We start from the raw sequence: 16,277 nt of genomic DNA, 5'->3' as shown, positions 1-16,277 counted from the left end.
CCTTCCCCATCCGCCCATCCTTCGGCCCATCTTTTTTGCTCGGCACGCCGCACGCCGCACCCCCCTCTCAACTTTGGCCTCTGGGTTCTTCCCCCTTCTCGGTGCTGTTGGGCCGGGTATCAAGTCAAAGGCCCGGACGAACAACTCATCGTCCCATCTTCGTCCGCTTCGCTTCTGCCCAATTACCGCCCACCACCGTACTCCCTCATCCTCTCGCTGTCACTCGAACTGGCATCGGATAGAGTTTGTCCAAAAGCCGGGAAAGCCAGAAACAGAGCCTAGAGGGGAACACCAGGGCCGAACATAGGCAAAAACGGGGGTACATTGTTGCAAACAATATACCACAGACCGCGGACGAGACAGCCGGTCCACGACGCACCCAGCAGCATTACATGAAATACAAGACTGTTTCGGCAAGACGGCGTCCAATCCAAGTCTATTAAGTAGTCGTCTCTACCCTCTCGACTTTCCCTTACAGCAACGGCTGCAGCTCGATCCAGTTCCTCCCGCTCCATACTGGCATACTTCGTACATGAGAGGTCCGGCCGAACGAACGGAGCACCACCAGCCTTTTGAGTCCACCACTGTCTGAAGCTCCCACTCCAACCGAACCCTGGTCTCTGATGATCGCCGCCAAGACCCACCCTCAGTCATTTACTTCACGCAGTTGATCGCACTTTTCATCCTTTTCGGTTGTCCCCTTTGGGTCCCCTTGGGTCCTTTTCAACTGCGTTCTCTGCTGCATTTTGGACAAGGGCCGGCCACTTTCTGCGTAGCCGCTGGATACCTTTAAGCTCCTGCAGCTGCTACCCTTGAAGCCTACGGAGTATCCGTACTAAGTATTCGTACCTTACTTACGGAGTACCTTGAGTCTTGACCCAAAAAGAAGAAGCTGGGCCGAGTCTGCCTCACCTTACTCCGTCCCTCGCTCTCTGCCCACGACCTTACTTCTACCCCCGCCTCCCGCGGTTTCTTCACCATACCTTTCTTCTTCCGCCTCGGTCTCGTTCTGTACGCAGAACGCTGCATTGTTCGTCTTCCACCGCGCTGGCCACCGCATTGCCGCTTGCCCACCTCGGCCTCCGATCCTGTGCGACCGTTGCTGGAACCGTTACTATCATGAACGCCTCCTAGAAGGAAGGAGATTCTCTTGTCAATGACCAACTAGGCTCGAAGCCATCCGACACTCCTTTACCAAGACCAACATCAGTCTACTTTCCATTCTGAAAGCTTCTAGTTCTGTTCACGAAGCTCCAATTCTCTTAAAAGATACCCATTGGGACCGCTTCTTATTAGTGGATACGACTCCCAACAACGACGACTCTACGAATTCTACTTCTTTGGGATACCAACACCTTTTTTTTTTCTTTTTTTTTTTTTTAAAACTATCTCGTTGCTTATAATGCGAGCAAACATGCCAGCTCCTCTGGATCTCAGCAAATCCAAGCTGTCGATATCCGACCCGCGGATGAACCTGCGACGATCTGCCTCACATACCGGTAGCACCAACTACGAGAAGATTCCGCTGTCCGCCACGTCGTCCCGCTTCAGCTTCAACCACCTGCTCTTCTCGTCGCCGCCGCCATCACCAAGCTTACCGGCTCTCATCCCGCCTCCCCGAAAGTCACCCATCCACCCGCGGCCCAGTCGAGTTTTTCGATTCACCTTTTGGTTTGCCTTCGGAGCGCTTTTCTTCTACTTTGCAACCTTCCCCTTCCGGAGCATATTCGGCGTGCCGAAGCTCAACTTGCCTCACCTTGGCAAAAACGATGACTTTGAGATGGTAGGGCAAGATGATTTGCCAGACTTCCCAACTCCGATCGTCATTACCGACAAGAGTGGCAAATCGAAATGGACTGTCTCGATCCCCCCGAGCTACGACTTCCCATTGTCAGTGAAGGAATATGGAGACATGTGCACCAAGTGTCGTGAGGTGGCTGCTCGTGTGAAGGACATGCGCCACCGGTCGCAGATCACCGACCAGAACCTCTTGAGCAACGATGCCCCGGCCGATCCATACTTTATCGATGTTACGGAGGCTCAGGAATCAGGTCTTCTCCCGGAGTTTGCTACTAGCCAGTGGCCAAGCAAGGGTCAGGGTCGAGACGGAGACCTCGTTGGAGAGAACAAGGACTCTTTGGTTGAGAAGCCCGTTTGCCAAAGTTCAATGACATTCGTGTTGGAAACTGAAGATGCCGGGATCGGGCACTCTATCATGCAGCTATGGACCTTCTACGGGCTTGCCCAGAGACAAGGCCGAGCTTTCTTCATCGACGACTCCCGCTGGGCGTATGGCAAATACACCGACATCTTCCAACCGCCTCCCATTCCCAACTGCCGCCCCCCACCTCGTCACGAGATGATTCCCTGCCCTCCCCGAGCCCGCCACTTGGTGGTCACCTCGGAAACGGCTAAGTCTCTTTGGGCTGGTTCTCTGAGCAAGCCCTATGCCGATTTCCGCGCAAAGGATGAGGATGGACTACGAGAACTGTTCGATCTCGCACACGATGGATACCGGGCACTGTTTGATCTCAACAAGGATGACACTCAGTACGTCATCAACAGAGTCAAGGAGGTCAAGACCAAGGCTCTCACAGGAGAAGTCAACCCGAATGACGGCCTTATAGTCGGCGTTCATATCCGACATGGAGATTGTCACCCGCTGGAATACAAATACCGCGGCACTTACATCCCGATGGAGATCATCGCCAACCGTGCCCAGGACATTATCGAGGCCAACTACAATAATACCGGTAGAGATGGTGCAGACGACAAACTCGCCAAGAAGCAGTCGCTGATCGTTATGGCATCCGACGACCCGACCGTGTACGATTCGGAGGACTTCAAGGGTTCGATGCGTGCCCAGGAGCAGATCCGTCTCGCCTCCAAACAGGAGACCCACAAGCCCGCCACAAATAAGCACGTCATGCATCGTTTCGAGGACGAGTCTTTCGGATGGGAGGGCGGCTTCTTCGCGGCCATGTTCTGGAACCTGGGCCTCTCTTCAATGAGCGCGTCTAACGCTGCAACGGCAAAGAACATGCAGCTGGCTCCCTCGGCCGAGACTCTTCGACTCCGCGGCTATATCGGTCGCGCGTACATGATGGACCTCGCCGTGCTCGCCAGCTCCAGCGACGCGATTGTCTGCACCGTCAGCGCCATGGGCTGCCGCCTGCTTGCCGTCATGATGGGCTGGGAGTCTGCCATGGAGGCACACAACTGGGTTAACGTCGACGGACCTTATGGATGGACTGGTATGTCCTTCTAAGCTGGCCGGCGACTGCCGCCTGCATTCTACGAAAACAACAATCTAAGGAAGGGCATGTATGGGGCTCGCATAGTTCGAGCCATGAGGAAAGCCGCCTTCAACCCATTTTCATCATAGCATGGTTCCCGGTGTTTACGGCGTCCAAAGCGAACAAGGGCAACAAAAAAAAAGTACCTTGCTTGTTTTGCTTTTCTTTTTCTTCATTTTTTCCGGTGCGGATTCTTCCTTTCTAGGTTTTACAAAAAAGAGATACCTCTGCAGTTTGATTTGTCTATATCAAACCAACTGCATGCATTCAGGGCTGGCAAATAGCCATAGCCAACGGTCGTTACTGCATCAACTAATCATATTACAAAAACCCATACAAACATCAAACTACGAGAAGCGCAGACTTGAGAGTCATACGCTAGATAGCAGAAATCAAAGTCTTAAGAAAGACATCATTCCCAACTTTAAACCTGTTCTCCGTGTGACTTTATGGCCTTTGAGATGACTACTCGTGCTGTTAAGGAAGCTTCTCAGGCTGTCACTACTCACACTCACACAGCCTGATAGGATACAGCCATGGAGAACTGTGTCAAAGGTACAATCCGAGGTACAGCATTTGTGACATTCCAAACACGATCGAGAAGTCGACTTGAGATAGGCAGCGATCTGCTCACTTCGTGACTGTAGGAGAGATTTGGCTGCATCAACAGAGCTGGCAGCACTGGCTATTATGCTACACCCAACTTTTGCAATCTGCCGTCTACAAAGATTTAAGGGCGAATGTCTTTGTACGATGCTGACTATCTTTGTCCCTGACGAGATGCAGTTCCCTAGATCGATATCTTAATGATGCACTCTGGAGAACATAGCTTAAGACAGGGCAGTGTAGTTTGTAGTCTAGCCAGCGCTGTTCTTTTTGACAATTCTCTGATACATGCGGTGGATCAGAGGCTTCGCACCACGGGGAAAAGGCTCCGATTTGGACTCTGCAGTTCGCTTTTACGTGCGTCGTCCGTTATCAGCAACGCTGCTATAAGCGTACGACAATCTCAGGATGGTCGCTTACTTTGAGTATTGTCAGATGCGAGGAAGATCAATCCCGGTGACGATTTGTGTTCACGGTACTCAACGGGTGACGACTAGCTGGCTTAAGGGACCGGAGAAAAGCCATTCCATAACCGAAAGTGTTTAAATACAGGCGAGTTGACGTTTTCGCATACACTTCATATCTGACGAAATCAATTATACGGAAGACCGTTGATGATGCTTCTAGTCTGGGCTTTGCTTATATCATATCCACAATTCCCTCCCAATACCACCCAAGAATCAATGACGAGAAGGAAACCCAACTCTTGAACAAGGTTCCTGTCTTGGGAGATTGCTCCGTTCCCCTCTACCCGGGTCATTCCGCATCGGTGACAGGAACGATACGGCGCTTTCCGATTCCATTGACCAAGGTAATATAAAAGGGCATCTCTTGAGCTTTCTAGGTTGAACAGACCACGGACATGAGGACTTGGGCTGTCTGCTCATAACGATGGGACCTTCTCTCTCCAGGCAAAACCCTTGAGATACTCCTCGTTGACCCAGCGGCAGACTCCTCATTGACCCAGTGGCAGAAAAGTTGTCTCGGAATTGGTTGGCTTCGAAGGATTGGCAAATGTTTTGTCGCGACAGAACGATGGTCCAGAGATCTTGATCGGCCTTCAAGCTTGGTCGTGTATATTCTGTGGAATATACTCAAGACAGCCGATGACGATGGCAGTGAAGGGTTGGGGGGTATACGGCGAGCAGAGAAGTCATTTCCAATCCAAAAGGTCTATTTGTAGGCCTAGGCTCTTACGCAGTTCCCCTCTTTGAGAAAGAACTTTTTTGCCTCCCTTTGGAGGATGTTCTGGCATTGTCTGGGATAAGGGTCTTTGTGGCTTGGAACCTACTTTATCCGTATGCTCTACGCAGAAGATAAGAAACGTGCAAGTGGAGTGAAGTCTGCTCGTCGAGATGGTTCAGAATGGTGCTACAGCTATAGAAATATCGATCTACACAAGCACGGTCGAGAACGAGACCTTGTGAATGCAGGAAGTCGACTCCTGAAGAGACACTATTATGTGGTTGCCGCTGGTACATGCCGCAAACATAGAGGTTCTGCTGCTTGTCTTCAAGAAATTCACTCGGTCTCTCTCTTGTTGCTTTACTAATTCCCGTATGCAGTCTTTGTATAAGATCTAGATTTGATCATTGCGACGAGTCTTCAGCTTCGATTGGTTGGCCATCAAGTCCAGATGTCAAGTTGAGTTCCTTTGGAGCGAGGCGTTCGTCTCCCCAGAACATCTGGACCACGAACTACCTTTCTCGTGCCTCATGGCATGGAGAAGCGAAACATGGCCGCAATCCAATGAGGACAAGTTCTGGGCCCATGACTTACACTGTACTTCACCGCGCAGTGAATTTTAAGCTATTAAGAGCTCGTAAATCACGCAGGCAAGCTTTCTTCTCGTCTAGCATAGTCAATAATCGTCTCTAGATAGGCAGCGATATGTCATACGAGTGAACATCCTGCTAAATGCGATCAGCTGAGACGGCTGGCTGAGCCTTCGACTTCCTTTGAGAGGGTAGTCGTTTGCTAACGGCACGCTCGTCGTCCTTTGCATCAGGCAGACTGCCGCCTGCTGTTCACCTACGACCTGGAGCAAGTGTAGAAACACATAGCTCGGCTGCAGATAGGGCTTGTGTCTGGCTACTGCAGTCTCGGAAGATTCATGCTCGATCGGAGGGTCGGTAAAGTGGGACTTTCTTCGCTAGTTGATTATACGGATAGTGCTATACCTGGGGCGGGAACGAAATGTCAACTATGGTGATGAAACCTCTTCAAAATCTAGTGTCAGGCAGTGACTCTGAGTGTATCTCTCAAAGTTGATCTGCATCCCTGTCTTGTTACGACTGTTGCGACGCAACAGTTAGAAGTTGCGCTGCTCTTGTCCCACTTGTGGCTCATGACAAGGAGTAGGCTAAGTCGGGTGAAGTTCAAATGAGAGGAATGGAGGGGTACACACCAGCCTCTCATCTACGTCTATGCCTATGTTGAATATGACATGAGCTTCCTCGCAGATAAGACTTTAGCACATTGACGAACTCAGAACTTCCTTGCCCTTGTGTAGCTGAAGATGTTTAATGTTCAAGTGGATAGCGACAGATATGTACGCGTTAGGAGGCGCAGACAGTGATGGTGGGCGGCATCAGCCGCTCGAGTTCTTATTCGGGTTGCCAGGGTTGCCAATTGAGCACATGTGAGTGGCCAGACGGGGGTTGTCTGCTTCTCTGGTACCTGCCTCGGAAGGTTTCGCAGATTTTGTCAAACAAAGTGGGATGGCACGGATGGGCTGGGCTGAGGTGGGTTGGAAACGAATGAGAAGAAAGAAGAGGAGGAGCCAGCCCAGACCCCTGTAGATGGGAGAGAGGTAAGAAGTTAACAACAGCAATATGCAATGACAAAACTGACGACACCAGCGAGGCAATTTTGAAATGGCTTGATCGCGTTCAAAGGTGGTTTCCAGAGTCTGGGGAATTGGAGCACACATCGAATCATTCCCATCTCCCATTGCTCGAATAGGCAGGGAGGGTCCCCAGATACGAATACGAACGGCCCGTCATTGGATGAGTCGGCTGGTGCCACCGATTGGTCTCCTCCCCTGTTCCCGATTTTCTGGCGCAACGTCCAACCTGGACTAACAGCGACGCACAGGTGCTTCCGAGTGGGAAAGGGGGGGGGGAGGGGGGCACCTGGCATCCAAGCATCTCCAGCAAACGTGGGAAAGAAAGGGCAGAAAACAACAGGAAGAAAAGGGTGCGGTGCGGCTTTCTCTCTCTGCCACAATGCGCTAGGAACCCTGTGACAGACGCCTCAAAACCGACCCGGGTGGCCAGATGTCACAGCTTCTTGGCTCCACGACACTTTTTTGACATGCGAAATGCTTGACCGCCTGGCCATGCAACCTTCCTTGAATACTTAGGTACCTTGGGCTTAGCTGCTGGCCAGGCGCACACAGACGTAGTGGTGCTGCTTGGTTACGCAAAGAAAATGTGGAACCCAACAAAACGCGGCAGGTATCTAATCTCATTAATGGATAATTTAAACCCGCTGGACCCCCCTTCTCGATGCCTTCCACTCTCTTCGTGCCACTGATATTCGTGTGTTGAGTACGGTCACTACTCTTGAAAACACAGGCAAACCCGATAACTGCGTCAAATCACTTTGATTGACGCATTCTCCTGTCCTCATCCCCTCGTCTACCCAGTATGGGTCTCCTCCAAGAAGTCGCGGGACCGGTGTCCCAGCAATTCCAGACTCTGGGAAGTGCGTCGCAAGTTGCAGTCGTCTTCGCCGCCGTCGTGGTCGTCTCCGTCATCCTCAATGTCGCAAATCAGATCTTCTTCAAGAACAAGAATGAGCCTCCCATGGTCTTCCACTGGTTCCCCTTCATCGGCAGCACCGTCATCTATGGCATGGACCCCCCAGCCTTCTTCAAGGCCAACCGCGAAAAGGTATGCGCACTCCCACCGAAACTGACTCTCGCCGATGTCGTCTCTTACTAACGTACGCTGCTCCCACAGTTTGGTGATGTGTTCACTTTCGTCCTCCTCGGCAAGAAGACCACGGTCGCCCTCGGAACTCAGGGCAATGACTTCATCCTCAACGGCAAGCTCAAGGATGTGAATGCTGAGGATATCTACACTGTTTTGACCACTCCCGTTTTTGGACGCGATGTTGTCTATGACTGCCCCAACGCCAAGCTCATGGAGCAGAAGAAGGTATGCGGAAAGTCTAAACTCTGTTTGCACAAAGCTGTATGCTGACAGTCTGCGCGCCCCTCCAGTTCATGAAGATTGCCCTCACCACCGAGGCCTTCCGCTCCTACACTCCCATCATTGCCGACGAGGTCACCAACTACTTCAAGCGCAGCCCTGACTTCAAGGGCAAGTCTGGCGTCGTCAACCTGCCCCCCAAGCTGGCCGAAATCACCATTTTCACCGCCTCCCACGCTCTTCAGGGCGCTGAAATCCGCAACAAGTTCGACGAGTCCCTCGCTTCTCTGTACCACGACCTCGACATGGGCTTCACCTCCATCAACTTTGTGCTGCACTGGGCCCCTCTCCCCTGGAACAAGAAGCGCGATCACGCCCAGCGCACCGTTGCTCAGATCTACAAGGACGAAATGAAGGAGCGCCGCGAGCAAGGCCGCACCAACGGACTCGATATCATGACCCATCTGATGAACTCTACCTACAAGAACGGCATCAAGGTCCCCGACCACGAGATCGCCAACATGATGATTGCCCTCCTCATGGCCGGTCAGCACTCTTCCTCCTCCACCAGCTCTTGGATCATGCTTCGTCTTGCCCAGAACCCTCAAATCATGGAGGAGTTGTACGAGGAGCAGGTTCGTGTTCTCGGCGCCGACCTTCCTCCCCTGACCTACGAAGACCTCGCCAATCTGCCCCTCAACCAGGCCATCATCAAGGAGACTCTTCGCCTGCACGCCCCTATTCACTCCATCATGCGCGCCGTCACATCTCCCATGCCTGTTCCCGGAACCAAGTATGTCATTCCCACTAGCCACACTCTCCTCGCCGCCCCTGGTGTCTCTGGCTCCGACCCCGTCTACTTCCCCGAGCCCGAGGAGTGGAACCCCCACCGCTGGGACGCCGACTCCCCTATCGCCCCCAGACTTGACCGCCCCGAAGATATCGACGACGAGAAGATTGACTACGGCTACGGCTTGGTTAGCAAGGGTGCCGGATCGCCTTACCTCCCCTTCGGCGCCGGTCGTCACCGCTGCATCGGCGAGCACTTTGCCAACCTGCAGCTGCAGACCATTACCGCCATGATTGTCAGAGAATTCAAGTTCCGCAACGCCGACGGCAGCAATAAGATCAACGGCACCGACTACGCCTCCCTTTTCTCACGGCCATTGGAGCCCGCCAACATCTACTGGGAGAAGCGCAACCCCTAGATGATGAGATTTTGTAAGGAGGGTTTTTGGGTTGAGGACTGTACATTGCAAGCCATTATGACTATATATCACATGGTAAAGAGGGATAAAAGAGACTTAAACATGACAGCGCTACGGCGCCAGAAGGTGACAGACTAAACGGGCACCACCGAATAATATTAATACAAAAGACCGTTATGACATCACGACTATACATCCAACCAACCAAACAGTGCAGATCACTGATGTTTCTCTTTCAATTGAAGATTTCGGAGAATATTTGCAAACCAGGGTAGACCAGTATTGATAGCTTGCAGGGTCTGACATTACTGAGAGTGGTGATAACGACACTCGAGTGCGTCGCTAAGTGGCCCGGCTGATCGGCCTGGTTTTGTTTCAAGGTCAGTGCGGCGAACCTGGCAAAGACGTCTCAGACAGCTATAGCTATCCCCTTCCGCCCTTTCCCCTCGCATCCCCCCCTCCTTCATATTCATCCCAAAAGCTGGAGCTTGAGCTTGAGCTTTAGTCTTTGACATTGTCACTGTCAACCTACCTCGCGCAATCGCTTTACGAACAGCCGCGTACCAAACGTGGGGTTTTGAGTTTTGCTCACTGACGTCGCATAACCAACATCTACTTACCCACAGACTGCTCTCCGATCTACCCGTCTCATATAAGAACCCCAATTGCGATTACGACAGGATTGGGGACCTTGAGCTCCTTTGCGACGGAAGCACGCATTACTCGTATTACAACCAGGATCTACAGTCTTGTTAATCATAGACGCACTAAACCCGGGACGTTGCCGGAATGAACACGGAGGACGAAAACCTGGGACCCCTGGTCCGCCTATGGGGCCTCCAGACGGAGCAGCTCCCGGCGCCGAACGCCACGACGGCGGACTTGGCGCCGTTTCTCATCGCCGTGCTGCAGGAAGCCGTTCCGTTCATCGACGCCGTGGCGCCCAAGGACGGCACGGCGCGCCCCAACGAGTGGAAGGCCAAGGGAACAAAGACGTTTCCCGAGTCGACGGCGCCCGTGGAGCTGTACGAGCGCATCGTGCCCGCGGCAGAGCTGGAGAAGGAGGCGGCGAGGAACCAGCTGCCCAGCAGCAGCTCGGTCGCGAGCGAGACGTGGGCGTGCCGGCGGAGCATCCACAAGGATCGGCCGGGCAAGGGGACGGCGGCGTGGGAGGAGTTTGTGAAATGTTTCAAGGACGACCACGTCGAGGCCGAGAAGGCGTTTACGCCCAACGTGATGGAGGCGCGGGAGGCGCTCGCGTGGGATTGCAGCGGTATCGTCGTTGACGAGGGCGGGTTGTCGTGGGAGGACTTCAAGGTCGGGGTATCGGAGGTCAAGCACAAGCTCGGGATGCCGCTCAAGAACCGCGTGTTCCCCGTGCTCATCATCTCGGCTCGGGCCAAGGGCGCGGTGGACGAGTTTGTGGTGGTGTCGATACCCGTCTCGGACCTGGCTTTGTCGGAGCACGGGAAGCTCGTCAAGGACAAGGGGGTCGTTGTGGGCGCGTACGTGAGCGTTGAGAGGGTTCGGAAGCTGCCTACGGGGGCGATTGAGTGGATTATGGCTACGGCATCGGACGCGAAGGGGGTGTTGCCTGCGTGGATTCAGGCAAAGGCTGTTATTGGCGTCGTCGCCAAAGACGTTGCGCTGTTTCTGGGCTGGATTGCTGAGGAGCGGGAGAAGGGGACGAGCGTGGGGAAGTGGACTGCCGTCAAGGGCAATGGTGGAGGAAGTGAGGTTCCGAACCGCAAGCCGTCTATGACTTTGGAGGATGCCGAGTCTTCGATGCAGGGTGGTCGTACTTCGAGGCAGGGTGTGTCTTCGAGGAATGGGAAGGAGCCGGCTGCGAATGGAGGAGGATCTGGGACAAATGGACAGGTTCACGCATGAGATGGGGGTTTGTGAAGTTTATAGTACGCGATACCTAAGTTGTAGTCGAATATTGAGCTCATACACATGATCATTAAAGCTGACTGAATGCCTCGAGATCCTGCTACTTGCCTTCCCTTACCTGACAGCTCCTCCAAGGAAGGAGCACGAGTGGTTGGTCTGGGTTCCTTCCCACGAAAGACATCTGAGAATGGTAGGAACCTCCTCACACCTGCCCTGCCTTCCTCTGACGCCATGCAAACTCTGTAACCAGACACCTGACCTGCCATCCCCGCATTCTGCGTAAAAAGTCGAAGCCGTGCTGTCTTTTCAGCCCTTTTCCACACATCGCCAGAGCTGGACGGTTCTTAGATTCCAGATTCTTTTCAGCCCCTATTCTGCATATTACCAACCGACTTGGCGTCTTTCTAAGTTGTACTCGTCAAGTCCACCCCTGCGAGTTCTCCTGTTACGTCGTTCCTCTCTGTGTCTACCTACCCTCTTACGTGAACCAAGAGAACCTACAATCATCACGATGGCGCCGGCAACGTCGAAGAAGCGGTCAGCCACGGCATCAAACCCGGAACACGCAGCTGCCCCTTCCAGACCATCTGTAAGCAATAGCAGTGCTCTGTGTGATCCTGTATTGCGATTTGAGCTCTGACACGTTATAATGGATTCAGAACAGTGCCGCTGCTGCGACTCACACCATCCCCGCAACCCAGATGGCCTTTGGCATGAGCCACATTGTCATCTATCAAGAGCTCATGACCATGCGTCGTACTCTTGATGATGTCTCTCGTCGCCAGGAGAAAAGCGACGAGAATGACAAGAACAGCGAGACAAGGCTGCAGGAACTGCAACCCATGCCCAAGCGGCTAGATGATCTGGGAGCCGAACTGAATAATCACTACGCAGCAGCAGAGGAAAGGATCCGTAAGCAGGAGCAAGAGCTTAGGGCTTTGGCAAATAGGCTCTTCCAAAGCGATGAGAAGAGGGCAGCCTTGGACCGCAAGGTTGAGCAACTCGTCGCTAAGCAGTCCTTGCAAGCGACGCAAGAAGACCCGGACAACTGTAGGAAACCCGAATCCGAAAACAAAAAGAATGAAGCTGACATGTGTTAGTTCGGGTCGTTGATAGGAAGAGGCTTCGAGCTGTTGACGGCGAGGAACACATCTCGGCACCATCTGAGCCTCAACAGCAACTGAAAAAACCGCGCATCAAGGTCAACAAACCCAAGCGTGCAGCCGACCCTCTGCCAGTGACAGGCCCCGGGTCCAGACCGGCGAAACCGAAGGCTTCCAAGCGCGTCCAAACGCGATTCGAGACCTTTCAGATATACAAGCAAAGCAAGATGGACGCGTACTTCCGAGCGCCTCACAGGAAGGGTAACGAATTGAGGAAATTCATCAACGATTTCATTCAAGGCATTGAAGACGACGGAATTTCCTATACTGTGCAGGAGAACCTCCTGCACAGATTTTCCTCAGTTCGGAAACTGAAGACCCGCACTGGATCACGATTCATTGCCATAGGGACTGACCTCAGTTGGGAAGATGTTTGTCAGATCGTGGATGACCCGAAGTTACGAGAGTATTTAGGCTGAGATGCAGGCTCAGGGCGCAAAATATTTGATTTCGGGTGTAGCATATATATGGAATGGTTGTAAGGTCTCGACCTTTAGGAAGTGACGCGTAATAGGTTGAGAAGATAGCAATGGTGGTAGTTAATAGGCAGCGTGGTAGCATAGCTTGTATCCAGAGTTACCCTAGATACTGAGGACGACTTGCTTTCAACGAACTTATTATTCAGATCTACGGAGTATTACAGAGTGATATCTCCACCAACCTGGAAGGTGAAGGTGGTCTTGAAAGATCGGGTCTGTGCGCCATGCCGCCAGCGTTTGTCACGCTAAAGCTTACCACACGCGACCTGCAAGGCTGGTCTTGCACCGGGATAGAAGTACCTACCTTCCAGGGTGCGGGTACCTTTCTAAGTACCGTGGTCAGCTAGGACCTACCCGTGGGCCTCAACTTCCAGTTCTGACTTTGCGCTTCTGGCCATGAGGCACCGACTTGCGAGCCGTCTTTACCCAAAAATTCCATTGCGTACGGATATGCCAAAAGCCTCCCTAAGACAAGAACTCCGACGTATTTGATCCGACGAATCTCTGAACATTGTTTCCTGCGTTTTTCACCAGCAAGGGACCCCGAATGCGCTCCACTTAACCTCCCCGCGACGATCGAGGCGCGCCTGCCTGCCTTTCCGATCTACACAAACGAAAACCTTCTCCCGACTCTGACTATACCCCCTGGATGCGACAAACAGAAATACTTCGAACACCCGTAATAGTTTTGACGAACGACCACCAAAGATGCCAGACGTCAGTGCGCCGCCGCCGCCACGGCCGAAGCTGAAGCTCAGCGTAAATTCGCGACAGACATCATTCAGCGAGCAGAACGGCGCGACACCTTCAGCTTCGACACCTTCCTCCGGGATGAAGATCAAACTCAAATCATCACAACCACCAACGCCGGCTGGACCAGCAGCGCAGACGCCGATTAAGACAAAAGCCGGGCGTCAACCGAAGCCCACGAGCAAGCTCATCGAGTCGAAGAAGAGGGAACAAGACGAGGATGACGACGGCGCAAACCAACCGTCTTCGAAAAAGATCAAGCTTCTGAAGACGCCGAACGTATCGACACCTAGATCAGGTCATATCGTTGTCAAGTCGAAAGGCAAACCGCCAGTACACCCTCCTGGCGATGGCTACGACTCGGAAGCCAGCGACCAAGAAAAGGACCCCACACTCGAGGAGCAGTTCATCTTGCGCATGATGCCAGGAGAGCATTGCGAATACGTCAGGAAGTGCGTCGAAGAAGGCAAGGTGGGCCTACCTCGAAAGGACGGCGGCGCGGATATAATGATGAAGTTCTTCGACGACGACAGCCGGCGTGCGGTCGTTGCCGTCAAAGGCCAACCATACGCAGCGGTCATGGTCGAGCTACCGACGATCACGGAAGGAATGAAGTCCTGGGATCGTAAAACACTCATGAAGTCTGCCGACATCTGCCATATGCTTCTGGTCTTCCAGCCGGTGAAGAGTGACGAAGAGGCAAAGAAGGCACCGCTACCTGCGATGATACAGCCGGGCTTCAAGTGGCCTCATGGTCTCACACCACCGATGCACGACGCAACAAACCAAAGATTCGCAAAGATTATCAGTCGCTCTGAGATCGAATTGAAGGAGAACGAGGTTAAGAAACTCTTGCAGGCCGACGCGGCCGCTATGTCCTCCAAATACGAGTTCATCGACGAAAAGAAGATGCAGTCTGGCGACGAGTACTCCGACGACGAACAGGACGCCGATGGCGAGGCAGACGACAGCGGCTACTTCCCGTCTGAGGGCTATGCCAACGGCGAACTATTTGACGAAGATGATCACGAGTTGGAGGCCGAGCTCGAGGCTGCTTTCGAGTTGGAGATGCAACAGCCCACGACGGAGGTTGGCACACCAGCAACACAAGTCGAGGGAGCCACGCCGATGACTATGAACGCCGGCACACCGGCAGCCAACGCACGTGATGGGGATGAGTCCGTCGCTAGTGAGGAGGACGAAGATGACGACGACGACGACGACGATGACGATGATGACGACGAGGACAAGCCGCCTCAGGACGAAATCAAGGCCGTCAGGGAAGATATTGTGAATCTCAAGGCAGAAATTGCAAAGAAGGAGCAAGAGAAGGCTCTCCAACAAAACAAGATTCTGCGGAAGCGTGTGGAGGACAGGTTGAAGCAGCTGAGAGCGGAATTGGCGCTCAAGCAAACCTCTATCAACGAAGAAGAGGAGGACGACGATTAAGGACGGGGCGCTTCAAGCGTTCAAACAGGATTGCAAACGGAAGGGCAAGAGTATTCACTTCAAAGCGATTTTATCTACGGCAATGTATAGTTAAAGGGGCTACCATCATGCCGACTAGCTTTAATATTGGAAACCAGAGCCCACATCGCTCTAACAACTTCATTCTTTTAATCCGCCCAGTTGATATTTTGGTGATGATATAACAAGCCGGTCACGCCGACCGTAGATATTGTACAGGAGCCCCCTTCTTGAGAGCTCTCTATGATACACAATCCCAACAACCCCCTTACGTAGCAACCATGCAAGATGCAAACAAGCCAATAACAACGGTGCCACCCACCAACACCCGCTTACATGGACTTGAGGTAGTTGGCCTCCTTGATCTTGGCCTTGCGGTCCTTGCGCATCGCCTTGCGCAGCTCGTCTCTCTTGGTCGCTGCCTCGAGGTTGTGCTCGACGTCGCCGCCCTTCTCGCCGGGCAGGTTGATGGACTGCTGCGGCAGCGGGACCTTTGGCGCGAGGGCCTCGACGTCGCCCGAGGCCAGGACCTTTGCCTCGAGAGCCTTTTGTTTCTTGGCGGCGGCCTTGCGCTGCTTCTTGGACTTGGCTGTTTGTGTATCGTGTTAGATGTGTACTCACCGAAGCCATTTTTTTTTTAAAAAGAGAGGAAAAACATACAAAACATCTCGGCTGCAAGGTCATCCGTAGACTCGACGGCCTCGTTCTTGGACTCGAGAACCGTCCACAGCCAGTCGGGGTACGCCTCGTCGGGGAGGGCGACGGGGTCCGTCTTGTTCTTGAAGTAGTTGAGGCCGTTGAGGACGGTGCCGGGCGGGCAGGAGGAGATGGGTGCCGCGGCCTCGGGGATGTCGGCGGTGGCCGAGGAGACCTTTGGGGGTGCGTTGCTGGCATCTGTGGCGACGGGTGCGCTCGTGTCGGCGACGGCGGCAGCGGCAGCAGCAGGCGCTTCTGCTGCGTTTCTTGAGGGCGCGGAGAGGGAGAAGGGTCTGACGAGGAGGGACGAGGCGCGAGGGGCCTGGAGACGAGGCAGGGCCGAGGCCCCGCGGCGCAAACATGTTCTGCAAATCATGACGTTCGGGGAATCTGGTGGTGGTTGGAGAAATGCGGACGGTATGCGTCACCGGGTGCTGAGATATCTCTGTGGGTTGCTTCGTCGACGAGGGTCACCTCGAACTTTTGGTGGTTGTTGCAGGATGCGTGAGCTTGGAGCTCGGGGGTGGAAAAATTCTGGGGCGGGCGGGACGCGCCTGTTGCG

General features: G+C 53.4%; 6 protein-coding genes across 6 annotated transcripts; 5 read left to right on the top strand and 1 right to left on the bottom strand.

Annotated features, from left to right (window-relative positions):
- Nucleotides 1-1,396: 1,396 nt before the first annotated feature.
- Nucleotides 1,397-3,268, top strand: BDP81DRAFT_374374 (uncharacterized protein; the record flags this gene model as incomplete). The annotated part of the gene is made up of 1 exon (XM_060586695.1): nucleotides 1,397-3,268. The coding sequence occupies exon 1, from the start codon at nucleotides 1,403-1,405 to the stop codon at nucleotides 3,266-3,268; it is 1,866 nt and encodes a 621-aa protein (XP_060445231.1). The 5' UTR covers nucleotides 1,397-1,402.
- A 4,284-nt stretch (nucleotides 3,269-7,552) lies between these two features.
- BDP81DRAFT_320178 (eburicol 14-alpha-demethylase) lies at nucleotides 7,553-9,267 on the top strand (the record flags this gene model as incomplete). The annotated part of the gene is made up of 3 exons (XM_060584503.1): nucleotides 7,553-7,798; nucleotides 7,868-8,065; nucleotides 8,131-9,267. The coding sequence occupies 3 exons, from the start codon at nucleotides 7,553-7,555 to the stop codon at nucleotides 9,265-9,267; spliced, it is 1,581 nt and encodes a 526-aa protein (XP_060445230.1).
- A 473-nt stretch (nucleotides 9,268-9,740) lies between these two features.
- BDP81DRAFT_471641 (uncharacterized protein) lies at nucleotides 9,741-11,239 on the top strand. The gene has a single exon (XM_060594593.1). It carries the CDS (start codon nucleotides 10,057-10,059, stop codon nucleotides 11,155-11,157), a length of 1,101 nt encoding a protein of 366 aa, XP_060445229.1. The 5' UTR covers nucleotides 9,741-10,056; the 3' UTR covers nucleotides 11,158-11,239.
- Nucleotides 11,240-11,358: 119 nt separating this feature from the next.
- BDP81DRAFT_406466 (uncharacterized protein) lies at nucleotides 11,359-12,904 on the top strand. The gene is made up of 3 exons (XM_060588979.1): nucleotides 11,359-11,749; nucleotides 11,820-12,210; nucleotides 12,261-12,904. Exons 1-3 carry the CDS (start codon nucleotides 11,672-11,674, stop codon nucleotides 12,740-12,742), a joined length of 951 nt encoding a protein of 316 aa, XP_060445228.1. The 5' UTR covers nucleotides 11,359-11,671; the 3' UTR covers nucleotides 12,743-12,904.
- A 606-nt stretch (nucleotides 12,905-13,510) lies between these two features.
- On the top strand, nucleotides 13,511-15,001 carry BDP81DRAFT_461070 (TAFII55 protein conserved region-domain-containing protein; the record flags this gene model as incomplete). The annotated part of the gene is made up of 1 exon (XM_060593724.1): nucleotides 13,511-15,001. The coding sequence occupies one exon, from the start codon at nucleotides 13,511-13,513 to the stop codon at nucleotides 14,999-15,001; it is 1,491 nt and encodes a 496-aa protein (XP_060445227.1).
- A 350-nt stretch (nucleotides 15,002-15,351) lies between these two features.
- BDP81DRAFT_319869 (mitochondrial ribosomal protein L37-domain-containing protein) lies at nucleotides 15,352-16,091 on the bottom strand (the record flags this gene model as incomplete). Its single annotated transcript, XM_060584476.1, has 2 exons — nucleotides 15,352-15,608; nucleotides 15,680-16,091. The coding sequence occupies 2 exons, from the start codon at nucleotides 16,089-16,091 to the stop codon at nucleotides 15,352-15,354; spliced, it is 669 nt and encodes a 222-aa protein (XP_060445226.1).
- Nucleotides 16,092-16,277: the final 186 nt, after the last annotated feature.

This window comes from Colletotrichum phormii (assembly GCF_030913505.1).
Source record: "Colletotrichum phormii strain CBS 102054 chromosome Unknown BDP81scaffold_10, whole genome shotgun sequence".
Classification (NCBI taxonomy): domain Eukaryota; kingdom Fungi; phylum Ascomycota; class Sordariomycetes; order Glomerellales; family Glomerellaceae; genus Colletotrichum; species Colletotrichum phormii.
The sequence above is the reverse complement of the archived record's forward strand: the minus strand, read 5'-3'. Positions and strand labels throughout refer to the sequence as shown.